The 13,135-nt window shown below is 38.7% G+C and overlaps 2 protein-coding genes and 1 long non-coding RNA gene across 4 annotated transcripts in view; 1 reads left to right on the top strand and 2 right to left on the bottom strand.

Moving 5' to 3' along the window:
* The window catches only part of CEP85L (centrosomal protein 85 like), a 143,153-nt gene that overhangs the window by 88,660 nt on the left and 41,358 nt on the right, over window positions 1–13,135 (top strand). The window lies entirely within an intron of this gene.
* Window positions 4,449–4,793, bottom strand: PLN (phospholamban). Its single transcript, XM_027900631.1, has one exon. The coding sequence runs from the start codon at window positions 4,696–4,698 to the stop codon at window positions 4,540–4,542; it is 159 nt and encodes a 52-aa protein (XP_027756432.1). The 5' UTR covers window positions 4,699–4,793; the 3' UTR covers window positions 4,449–4,539.
* Window positions 4,807–11,444, bottom strand: LOC114066156. The gene is made up of 3 exons (XR_003573125.1): window positions 11,215–11,444; window positions 7,462–7,496; window positions 4,807–4,821 (listed from the first exon to the last, which is right to left on the bottom strand). It is a non-coding gene; the product is annotated as an uncharacterized LOC114066156 (long non-coding RNA).

Raw genomic sequence — 13,135 nt, 5'->3', positions numbered from 1 at the left:
CCAGCAAGGTGCTGTGTAAGATTCGTTGCAGCTTTGCGAATGCCTTATTGAGAATGCAGATTGGGCTGGCAGAGGATGTGTCCTTGGTGCTTTTAATAGTGCATATGCAATAGCTTATTTTAAGGGGTATTAATAACTTAACAATTGTGTTTTATATAGAGAAATAAATGTACATAAATGAAAGGAGCATATAAAACGGGTACACCCTAACACTGAAAACAGATGCCAAAATTTCCTTTTAGCAATCAGCGAAGATTTTATGGATCATCACAAGAGGGCAGTGTTTTATAATTTTTTATTTTATACAAAGATGTAACTTCTAGTGTTCTTTTATCTTAAAAAAATATAACAAGCTTATAAAGCAATCAGTCAGATATTACAGTAAATCTAGGACCAATTTTAAATAATTTAAATTACCAAGGTTCTTACTGAGACGAGCATCAGTTTTTAAAGGAATCCTTATAAATGTGTTCTGGGTTTTTTTTCTAGTTTTTATTGCAGAGGTCAAAGCTAAAAGAATTTGTTTTTAAACAACAGATATCTATGGATATTTTGCAATTGTATTCTGCCAGGCACTATTTATTAATAGCCATATAATTACAGTTATCTGGCCTGTAGTCTATAGTATAGTAGTATGCTTCCAGATACGAACAAGAACACTCTCTAAGTGAATGTGTTCAATTACTCTGCTCTAATTTTAGCAAAGAGAATGTAGGTAAAGTATGTTTCAGCAGAAGTGGGTACATCAGACGTGGTTATTGTTCTGTATGTGTCACAAAATGGATAAAGTTGGAAGGGACCACAGTGGATCATCTAGTCCAGCCTCCCTGGTGAAAGCAGGGTCATCCTAGAGCACGTGGCACAGTCTCATCCAGACTGTTCTGGAATATCTCCGGTGAGGGAGACTGCACAACCTCTCTGGACAATCTGTTCTAGTGCACAGTGACCTGCATAGTAAAGAAGTTCATCCTCATACTCAGGTGGAACTTCCTGTGCATCAGTTTCTTCCCATTGCTTTTTGTCCTATTGCATGGCATCACAGAGTCTGGATCCTTCCTCTTGATACCCTCCTTTCAGATACTTATGTACATCTATCAGGTCCCCTCTCAGTTGTCTTTTCTTGAGACTGAACAGGCCCAGCTCCCTCAGCCTTTCCTCACAAGGGAAATGCTCCAGTCCCCTGATCATCTTTGTAGCCCTCTGTTGGACCTGCTTCAGGAGCTGCATGTCTCTCTTGTGCTGAGGAGCCCAGAGCTGGACACAGCACTCCAGATATGGCCTCACTAGGGCTGAGTAGAGGGGCAGGATCCCTCAACCTGCTGGCAATGCTCTTCCTAATGCACCCCAGGGTACCTCTGGCCTGGTCATACCATTGGCCATTGGTGTAATTGTAGCAAAACTTACGTAAAAATTCTTTGTGCTGAGGGTTGGCAAACATTTTGGCCATGTTGTGTGAAAAATGTTGTCTAAGTCTGTTCTACACTTGTCTTTCCACTGAGTGGTTCAGTTCTGCTAGGAAGGGCAGTTGTCGCTAAATCGATGCAGAACAGTTAATAAAGAAACACAGCTCTCTCCTGCCTCCTGAAATGCCTTCCTGAGTAGTCTTGATCAGAGCAAAATTTCACTTTTTAAATGGGTCATATTTTCATGTAGAGAATAATGAGTAGTTATATCAATTTTTGCTGAGGAGCTAGCTGAGGAAACACATCTTTTGTTCCTCATTCAGCTCCCTCCCAGTATAAAATTGCCATGAAAGTTTATAATTTCTTGTTTCGGAGGAAGAGTAATGCTAGCTTGTTGCCTGTTCAGCTGTCTTTATTCATTATCAGTGTATAAGATGAACATAGGAAAAAGATTTAGGCTTGAGTGGAATGGAGCAGAGAACTGAAAACTTAATCCAAGCTATGTGCTGTGTTTGCAATTTTTATTCCAGCTCATAAAAGAAGGGAACTTTTTGATTACACTTCAATAAAATTCATTAGGATTACTTATGAGCAGTAGCTACTGAGTGTGAATTAGGTACATGTAAGTGATTTGGGCATCACAAAACAGTCAGGATTACTCTTAAAAACCAAAGCAGAATAAATAGAGATATAGAGAACTAAAAAGTTGTGCAATGACTAGCACTTTTTCACATAACTGTAATACGTAAATGATAGAACTCTAAACAGAATTGGATGTATTTTATGCATTAATATATTTTCAAGCAGTCATTTTAATAGTTAAAATACAGTAGATGTTATTTTTAAAGCTCATAAAAGTCTACAAAGAAGTTTGCGCTATATACAAAAGGTGGTTTTTTTTAAATCTGTGCATTCAGTTGACATTTGGTGATATAGAGGATATAGAGGATATAGACTTTTTGATCATCAGAATCCTAAGACACAACCATACAGTACATGCAATTTATCTGCATTGCTGTAAAATAACAGTAAGGCTTCCAGTTTATTTATAATTTAGTTTTGTTCTTGTTTGTTTATTGCTTTTAAATAAATGATGGCTTTTCAGGTACATAAGTGGAAGTTGGAGGCTTTGTTATTATTGGGGGGGTACTCTTCTGTCAATGCTTTACTTTGACTCCTGTATGTTGCTGGCTTGTTAAACCTGTAATCCAAACATGTCTTCAGAATGTATGTGCTGATGCTTTACTCTTAACACTTTTCTTCAGCAAGTTTTCAGTATTGGAAAACTTGTCTGTTTGCAGTTGAAATCTCTTGAAGCATATCCAAAACAAACTAAAGCTAGAAACCCTATCCATCACAAAAATACAGATTTGAAAAGAGAAGAAAGGGAAGAAGGATTAAAAGGGAAGATACGCTTACCAAAATCTTATGTGTTTGTGCAAGTGGTGAGAATGCATGAAATGGAAATTGAGATTTACACTGATGTTTCAAATCAGTAATGCTCATATACTAACTTGCAAGTGAGGGTGTGTTGCCAGTCTCACCAGTGCTTGTCCTAGTCCTCAACCCTTGTACAGTTACTGTTCTAATTTCCTCTGGTGATTAACTTCATTGTAGAGGCCTGGTCTCAGCATACCTATTTGCCAGATAGGAAGTGCATCACCACTGGATTTGCTTGCATTCCACTGAATACAGGGATTTTTCAAAGGTTTCTTCCCTTCCTGCTCAGCTGTTCATTGTCAACCTCTACTCATGAAATATTAAGTCTTAAAGGCAGAATACAGGATGAAGATAAACTTGTTCTGATTTTTTTGTATTCATCAGTAGGACTGCTTACATAGAGCGGTACAGAAAGATACCTCTTTAAAAAATGGATGTCTGTCTGACCACTGTGTTGATTCTTGAGCTTTCTTCAAATTTAAAAAACTATCAAATTTCTAGTAACTTAGCTTAACTGGAAGTCTTCTGCTCAGTCTTGTTACTCACAACTGCTGCACTAGAAATGCCATCTTTTACATGTATAGCCTCTGGTTTACATGTCGAAAAGATATTTCTGCAATGCTTTTCCCTCCTGTGCATAACAATTTATAATTTATTTTTTTAGTCTATCATTTATTTTAGGAAAATACCTGCATGTTCTCTATCAAGTATTTGCAGTTGAAGGTGGGGGTGTTACTTATATTTGTGTGATACACTTAGGTCACAGCAGTAATGGTGACCTAGACTTTTCTCTCTGCCACATCAGATGTAAGCCACTTTTTGTGGACACTGGCAAGTTCCAAGTTTTTTTAGTTTTAAACTAAGGAAATAATTACATAAATTAGATCAGGACAGAATTAAGTTGTCTGAAGAGAATTATTTCGAAGTTGTACCAGTTATCATGTCAGTTAAATGACTAGAGAAAACAAAATTTTTTACGTCAGTGTAGTAGTGTCAATCTTTTTTCTGCAAAACATAGGGAAAAACCTTTCCAGATGTCACATATACAAGATCCTTTAGATAGGGAGAAAAGCATATGAAATAGTTTTCATTTCTACGTTAGATTTTTTTATTTCCATATTCCCTTAAAAAACACTAAAGCAATTTAAATGCCTTCAGTTGATAATACAGAGATGCAGCACCTTGAATTAAACAGAGCAGAAATTTTCTTAAGATGTGTTGAGGGCTGTGTACCTGTAAGCTCTTCTTTGGGCAGATATGGTCCAAATTTGGAACCCCTCTAAGGGCATAAGGATTTTCAGAGAAACCTAAAAAACACTCAGGCCCCCCAAAAATGAAGTTGCTGTTTATCTAACTAAAAGATTGAGGAACTTACCAACTGATGGCTGTTACTGTTGGGGGCAGATAATCTGATTTACCAGTACTTTACCCCATTTAAAGCTATGTCTTGATTGAGACTGACAAACTGGGTCATGCACAGCTTTGTAACTACAGGCTCTAAACACTGTTCTGCACAGAAGATGTGTTTTTAATACATGTAGCAGGTAGTAAGATAAGAGGACACTGGTTGGCACACACTCTAGTCCGAGTGCTGGCCCCTGTCACATGAGGATCCTTGTGTTGGGAGTTGCAGGTGTACGTCTCTCTTCCCCCCGGATGATTTTCGTAGAGGACAGTGCAGAGGAGTGCTGGGACTTCAGAGAAGCATCACAATGATACAGATCAGCAAGAGGCAAATTAAAATCAGGCAGAAATTCACAAAGAGCTCTTGGAACCTTTGGCGTGCTTGTGGGTTGACCTCAACAGTTGAGGCTCTCCGTAGAGCAGAGCGGGTTATGTGTTGGACCTTCTCCATGGCAACAAGAAAGCAGAGAGCACAAATCAGAGGTTTTAGGAGTGCAGAAAAGAAGAGCAGTTGTCAGGAACAGTGCGAAATGCCTAATATCTTCTCTTTTTGTTTTACACAGCCTTTGTGAAGCTGGAAAAGCAGGAAAGTGAAGAATTAGAAATACAGAAGTGTTTTGAAGAGTGTAAATGGAATTTTTTTAAAAGTTCTAAAAAGTCTGAAATAAATAGATTGCTTTTACATTGTTTTTAGTTTAAAACAGGATTTTGAAAATTTGCTTTTCAAGTTCAGATTTGTGCTGTGCTGTACTTCTCCTCCTGAAGGCTACTTAAGCACCTGCTTCTTAGCAGTGGCGAGGAACTGAATCGTGGAAATTGTGGGTATATGGGTTTTGCCCAGGTCATTGCTTTAGATCCTAAGCTCTCATCTTCCACTGTCTGAAAAGGCTGTGGCTCATTGCCCTCCCACCCATACCCCTCTGCTTTATTTGTTCAAGCACATGTGAAAGCATGATGATAAGACCAGGGTCACAGACCTTTCAGCCAGGAGATCTGGATAGTAGTGCTGGCTGTTACTGACAGGGGCAGATAATCTGATTTACCAGAACCTTTTTCTGGAAGGGAGGAGAAAAAAAATCCTATGGAAGTGTTTCCATTCCAACTACAAGTTCTTTATGGTGGACAATTAAAAGCTAATGAATCACTGCTGCAGGGAATTTTAGTAGTATATTTTTCAAAGGACAAGACAGAATAAAGACTAAATCTTTTTTTATGCATGTAGGACAGTGTGTTACAAAATGTGGCTGCAAAGATGGAGAAATGCTATGAGGAACAAAATAAAGCATGTATACAACTTCATCTCTTAAATGAGCGTTATATTTAAAATATATCCCCCCCCCCTTTTAATTGCAGATGGAAGCATGGGGTGTCAGTTGTCTTAAACCTCCACATAAGTAGCTGCAGTGTAAATCTCTCCTGCATGAACCTTCTGTGGCAAGAAGCTGGCTTTGATATATGCTTGCTTAGGTCAGGGTGAGGTGGGTTCTGTAGTTGCTGTCACAATACGAAAACTTTGTTTTCAAGATAATGATGATATATGCACCTGTCAAACTTGGTTCCTAAAGCTGCACTTACTCTTAAATGTTTTATGAATTGATATTGTGATCGTATCTTTCACAGAAGGCCTCTCCTTGTCACCCTTTTTTTTCCTTTCTTGGCAATAAGTGAAACTCCTATCGTGTGTGCCACATAAAGGAAAGCCATTGCTTAGATGTTTGTTTCCCAAATTACGATATGGTCCTGGTTGAATCAGAGATTCTTTGTTGCCTGTGAGTTTGTCTCTGTATGTGGCTAAATAGAAAAAGCTTAAAAGGAGAAAGAACTGACTTGCAGGCTCTTCTTTCTTAGTCCCTCCATGTTGGGCTATAGAGTCAAAGGGCACTGGATGAGCAGAATACACGTGCTTTCAGAGCCAGTGGCAGTGCTGGTATTTAAAAGAGACTTTCAAAAGAAATCAAATTGCACATGGTTATTTTAATACCTCTAGAGGATTCCATGTGATGACATCTTCTTCCAAAACTCAACTTCAGATTTTGTTATGATGTTTTAAGCTATAGTTGATCTTAACTTTATTGCAAACAAAACACACACCAGGAACTTGCTCTCGTAGTGACTATAATTTTTCATCTTTGTTTGACTTTTTGCTGTACCTGTTTTCATCTATTTAAGCAGTTAAAGTGCTTGCCAAGTATGTTCTGCTTAGCTCTATGCTAGTCACTGTCTGTCCCTAGTGCAGTAAAAGCTGAATGTGCATTCATTCTCCCAGCCCAGTACAGGCTGGAGCGCGTTAGGCTGTTTATCTTCTTCCAGACAAGTCACAGTAGATGAACCACTAATGGATTAACGCTGGTAAAGAGGAGTTTGTGTGACCAGCTTGTGTGACAGACACTGCACAGAGAACAGTATTTCCTGCGGATGACTTCATCACAGCTTCTTGTGTCATTTTTTTAAATGCAGTGTGTGTGCAGCCCTTGGTCTTTGGGGTCTTTGTCCTGCTACAGCAACATTTCTTTTTCCTGACTACTTGTTTTTTGGGACCCATAGGAGGATTGGAGCAGCATCGATGTTTTCCTGTGTAAATGCACAATAAGTCCATTTCATGTGTCCAGCATTAGATTGAACTGTGCACGTGCTGGCATCTGCACTGTTGTGCTGCTGCAAATGCTTCACTTGCATGACTCAAGGGGCAAGGAATTGGGGCTTTGAATGCTTCCATAAAATGCGTTATTAGCTGGTTGGGCATCACAGATGCAAGGCCAAAATAGGATGAGAGAGGGTGAGATTGCTCTGGAAGGGAAAAAACCCCGTTTTTTCTTTTGGAGTGAGTGGGGAATGTTGCTGAGGGAAATGGCAGTAATAGGTCAGAAAGCTCAGTCGAGCTGAGCTGTCACTAGATATTTGGACATATGTGACAAGACAGGTGATAGAAAAGGATATTAAAAAATGGAAGGTAGCATATGTTAAAATGTATACCTTTAGCAGCAAGAAAATGTTATAGAGAAGGGATGAGGAAAGGACAAAATGAGTAACTTGGGTTTCTTGATTTAAAAGCTTACATGGTTTTGGAAGTTTTTGAAACATCTATGTGTTGTTTAACCTGCTAAGCCTGCCTGTGGAAGAAGTTTTTTCTTGCAAGCAAAGAAAGCCAATTCTGTGCCTGTATTTCAACAAGTTTGTCTTTACGAGTGTTTGACTTCAACTAATAAACACATACCTTGCTCGTTAATCCTTCATGGCGCTGTCACCCACCTAAAGTGTGCATAAAGAGAAACAGATTCAGTAATACAGCTGCCTGTGGGTGGCTATCAAGGTCAAAATGGACAGCCTGGAACATAATTACATAGAAATGAAGGCTGATTTGTTGCCACAAATAGTAGCTGCTCTCTGCTGTTCAGTCCCCTTATTTTAGGCCAATATAAAGGAGAGTTATGCATGCACACACCACTTCGTGAAACAAAAGTGCAGCAAAAAGGCAAACCGTATTTTATATGTTTTTTAAGTAAAAAAAGTGTTACTCCTGTGACAAGGCTGAGCATTGTACAGGAGGAACTGTTGGCTGTATTGCTTGCAGTTGTATGTTTTATCAGTGCTGTTAGTGGATAATTAAGGCTTGTCTTAAGCACAGTGCGAATCTGCAGGGTCAAGTCTTGTGCCTGGCCCTGTGTGTTACTATGTAGGGAATCCCCTGTACCCAATGCCCTAGAATGAATCACCAATCACAATTATTGCTTCCCTCTTCACTGACATGTGACTGTTTCCCTGATTTGTATTAGGTTATTTTTATCCTTGTTCCTGGGTGTCCTTCACAATAAGAGAGGGGTATGTGACCAAAGAGAAAACTGTGGGCCACTCTCATTCCTGGTGCAACTGCATTTACTCCTTTGAAGTCACACGGATTAAATTTGGCTCCTTTGGAAATGCCACGGCAATTTTGGATGCAGCCTGTTTCCTGTCATATGTTTACTAAATGCAGCAGTGATATCAGTGGAAGAGAAGAGATTTGACTTTTTTGAATTCTTGCAGTTCCATGTGACTAAGTGAAGCCCTGAAGGGGCATTGTTAAAAGGTAATGTTGCATAAGTCTATCGCATAGATTTTTACAATAAAATGTCCCAAAACCCCAAAAACCCACTGCCATCCATAGAAAAGTAATGTCTTAATAACCATAGACAGTGATGCAAAAAGGTATTATCAAGGTATGTTGATTGAAGATCTGGACACTGACTTGTGGCGTATAATGTCATTTTTCAATCACATGGAGAAAACATTTCCTTATGACGGGGAAAGAAGCAACAGTTCATCTCATAGTTTGAGAAGTGCTGGTGACAGCAAAAGGAAACTTACTTTATATTTCTTTCTACCTTCTGTTTTAAAGTCTGTTTTGTGCTGAAGTGTCAGTATTTTTTATGTGTTTGGGAGAGGGTAGAGGAAGGCTCACACTTGAGTGTCTTTTTTTTATTCCCCCTCTTATTAATTTATTGCTCTTACAAGCTTCCTTCTGACTACCTTTAATGTTCTCAGTGTTTTAAGAAGCAAGACCAAGAGTAAGAGCCTTTACCTGTGTTTCAAGCCCATCAGAATGTGAAAGATATAGATGTCAAGAAATTAGACTGATGAATAGTAGAACACACTAGGCATTTTGGTTTTTGGAAGTTATTTGCATGCCTTGGGGATAATTGGGACTTGTATGTGTGCTGGTCCATTAGAGTAGCATGGGAGCCAAAGCTTTGGGCTAGTTTTTAGGTGGGGTAAATTTCCTGCAACTGCTGCAGGAGCATACAATAGGATCTTGGGCAGGTGCTTCAGTCTCCATACTCATCATCTCCCCTCATCAAAATAAGACATAAAATAACATTATACCATTTCCAGACTGTTGGTATGATTTACATGTTTCTTTTAGGAAATAAACTCCTTCCTCCGTTATGTGCAGTGTCTACCTAACAAGTTGTTTCATGCTGAGGTTTAGGTTCTGGTGGTTCATAGGTTGTATAGGAATTGGTTTAAGTGCAGTTTGAATTGAAGTAAAAGTTGAAATACACCTAGCATATATAAAAAGTGGAAGTGTAAGAGGATGTTCCAAGTTTTGGTGTTAACCTTTTAGGGACTCAGAGAACAATGACATGGCGTTGATTGAGAAGGACATAGTAGGTAAATTCAACTTCTAGGAAGTAACCTGATGCCAGGAAAGTCCTCTTAAGCCATTTATCAATACCCAGAAAGCAACAGCAATCTTTCAGTTCTCAAGTGTCTTGTAGTTTATGGAATATAATGTTAACTTCTCTGTGGGATATTTTTGTTTCTCCAGTAGGGGTGCTTTTCTATTCCTAAATCAAATTATTATTAAAGCAAATAAAAAGCTGCTCTTATAGCTGTGTAGACATATCCCATACATTTTGGTTTGCTGACGGTCTGAAAAAAAATCGGTGAAAATCACCTTTATGCTCTCAATTACAAATTGATTTTAGTGAGTTTCACGCTGTACAGTGAAGACACTGTATTGCTAACCTCTGCAGGGCATGAGAAGTAAATGCAACTTTAAAAATAGAAATGTGGTATATACATAAATCTGAATCTGTCTTCAATACAAATAACAATAACATAGCTGTCTTGACAAATGAGTAGAATAAAAAAAAAGAAAATTGTTTGCTGTAAATTAAATGCCTTATTTCACATCTGATTTGTAACACTTATCACCTGCTATGTAGCACATGCTTCTGTCATGACTGTAGATTGCTGTTAATCAGGGTTTGGATGTCTGTGACATGGGATGGTATTAGTCTGAAATTTTTAAATTTAACTTAACAGCTGAGCCACTCTTTCATCTATGTTAAATTACCGAACTCTGTGACAGGGTAAAATTCAGACGATTGGGCAGGGCAGCTAACCTGCTGTAGCTGCAGGATGCATTCCAGATTGCAGTAAAGAGCTGCCTACAGCAGTTAAGTTTCTATATGTATGTTCAGTCTGTGTGTGTATGCATGAACTCTGCATTTTTAAAGGTATGTGTCTGCAGTATTTGGGGTAGGAGAGAAGGATTCTCTGTGTGGTAGAATAAAACTTAGCTCCTCTTTTCACTTGAAAACACATTTTACATTTTATGTAACTTCAGCCTTGAAAAATATCTGTTTGTCTCAGAATCTTCTTGCTCCTTGGTAGGCAAGGCACTGGGAGGTCTGAAGTGCTGCTTCTGCCTCCTGCAAACAGCTTCTAGAGAACTCTGTAATGGAGTTTGCCTTAGGAGTAAGAGGATATCTGGACGCATCCATCACTTGTCTGTTCAAAACTGGCACGAGGCTGCTGAGCACAAAACCAAGAACCTGGATGTATCTTTGCCTGATGCCTGCCAGTCACTAGTAGGAAAAGGAATTAAGTGGTCTGTTTCAATAACAGTTCTAGTACTGCTATAAACCACTTAAATTTTAAAATTACAGGTAATTTTTCATCATATAGCAAAAAAAAAAAAAAAGGTTTGCTCTCTCAGTGGGTTAGATCAGAAAAATGCTTTTCTGAGTTAAACGGGCTTCTTGCCTTTGCTGGACTGTGAATAGGCAGCTTTGGGAAACAGGTATTTCTACAAAATTTTAAGTGAATTATTCTCTCTGTGGATGTTGGATTAAAAACCAACCAAACAACAGAAAAAAAATGAGCAAAAGGTATTAAATTTGAAAGGAAAGACGAAAGTCTGAAGAACACGATGAAACCTTCTCACCTTCTGGTGCCGTGCCACCTGTATAAATCCCTACCCACAGACAGCAAGTGTCCTACAAGCACGCAGAAAATTCTGTTGCCTCTGTTGCTGCTGAAATGCTCCCCTCACATATTTTTGACTCAGAGCTGTAATACCTACATTTCCATTTTTTTGATAATCAGCTGTTAATTTAAGTAGAGGAGTTTTTGTAGAAAACTACTGCTACAGAGTGCCAAGCTGCAAGAATCAAAAGCATTACACAGAGGAGAGGTTCCTTACCTCTGGTCTTACTGTTAGTGAAGCACAGAGGAGCTTGCTCCGGGCTGTGGGACGTGCCTGTAGATCTCTGGCAACTTGTCCTAGTCTGTAACTAAGTTGTGGAAACGATTGAAGTAAGTTGAGGGGAAGAAATAACAAAAGTTTCAGAGGCAGGGACTCACTGTGTCATTCGACAGCTCACAAGTTGATTGGTCCCATTTGCCTTCTGACACAGGCAGTGGCTCCTCTAAACTTGTTCGCAGGAGTAATATATTAAACATGGGCAACATCTTTCCTTTTGTGAAGGGAGCTGTGTGCCAGGGAGACCACCTGCTCAACCGGAGGATAAGGGAATCTGGGAAGCGGCATGCTTCAGTGGTGTAGCAGAGGGAGCTGCTTGCTGACACCCTGCCTTTTCTTAAACAAGAATTTCAATGAGAATTTGTTCAGGGAGGTGTTTCGGATAGTTACTTTTGCTACAGCAATGTTTCTTCATCATAAAAAAGCATAAATAGTGTGGGCTACCACATTTTATGTGGGTGTTTGACCTGGAATGATTTTCTTTTCTACAAGGTACTTTTTAGACTACATTTTCATTACATATAATTTTGATAGTTCTGTTACACATCTGGTATTCAGTTTATGATGAGTTTTTTCCAATATCATCTTTCTTCTCACAGTGCTTGAACTGAAGTAATTTTCCTGTATTTCAACTCTCTTCCAACCTTTAATTTGTGGCTTATAAAAACGTAGCATATAAAAGTTCATCTCCAAAATTTACCATTACTATATAATTTGAAGTATTTATCTTTCCTTTAAAACACATCCTGGCACTTTTTCATCCCCTCTCACTTTTTGTGATTGGAAACTATTCAAGTGATTTTTTTTTTTTTTTAAGAACCCTTTCTGTTTGTTTGGGTAGGAGTAGCAGCTTGATGCTACTTTACAGGTTATCTTATCTATATTATCCTATGTTGAGAAATGACAAACACAGTGCATATATGGAGTAGGTTTTGTGCATCTGGGGAATGAAGAATTTGCTGGATGTGAAAAGATTAAACTGTTGAATGTGCAAGCATCCAGCATCAGGCTTTGTGTGTGGATGCGGCTGGCAGCGTGTGCCTTTTCCTGATTTGGAAGTCGCAGGCAAAATTGCAGAAGCTCAGTCTAACTCTGAACACTTACAGGTTCAGTTTTTACAATAATTGTTTAGCACAGACGAGTGCTTGATTTTAAGCAGGAAACCAGACATGGTGGATTTTTTTTGTGGTTTTTTTTTTGTTTAGTTGGTTTTTTTTCATTCCCTGGAAGCCCTGCTGTGGTACATCATTCAAATCAGAGACAGAACGGCCTTGGAGGTGATGTACCACCCTGATTCAAACTGAGCTCTGTTTTTATTTTTGTAAATATGGTTTAGCTAGTCTGCAAAATTGGTTATAAAATAGTTGAAGTTAGCAACTCGGCTTTAGTATAATAACTCTGCCTGCTTTCTGCTGTTCTTTAATGTCAAATGCAGGAAATCTAGGGTCACATATTTCAGTTGAAAGTTAATTGAATATCTCCACAGTGAGGAGTGATAGTTCTTTACTGGTGCAAAGGGTTTCATAATTTATTTATAGTGGCATTATTAACATTGTAAATATAAAAAGGCTGTATTTGGCCTTTTTTTGAGGGAAGTTGCATGTTTTCATTGTGTTCTGGCATCCAAGAAAAGTGCTATCACTGTGTTGTTTGCTTTTCGTACTTGTACTGTTGAAAGTTGTGCTATTGAAATTCACCTCTGTACATGGTAATTCCAGCACCCAGCACTGCAGCGGCTGCAATGCCAGTTCAATCCTTTTATCAGCTCACTGTAGAATTATTATATTGTTTACTCTGCCCCAAATTCTTGCCTCTTTTAGTTAATGAATTGGAGCTTTTTAGAAATGAGATACTGTAAAAG

This window comes from Empidonax traillii, unplaced genomic scaffold, assembly GCF_003031625.1.
Source record: "Empidonax traillii isolate 1590-97213 ecotype Southwest subspecies unplaced genomic scaffold, ASM303162v1 scaffold744:size612752, whole genome shotgun sequence".
Classification (NCBI taxonomy): Eukaryota; Metazoa; Chordata; class Aves; order Passeriformes; family Tyrannidae; genus Empidonax; species Empidonax traillii.
This window is presented reverse-complemented; position numbering and strand designations above follow the sequence as displayed.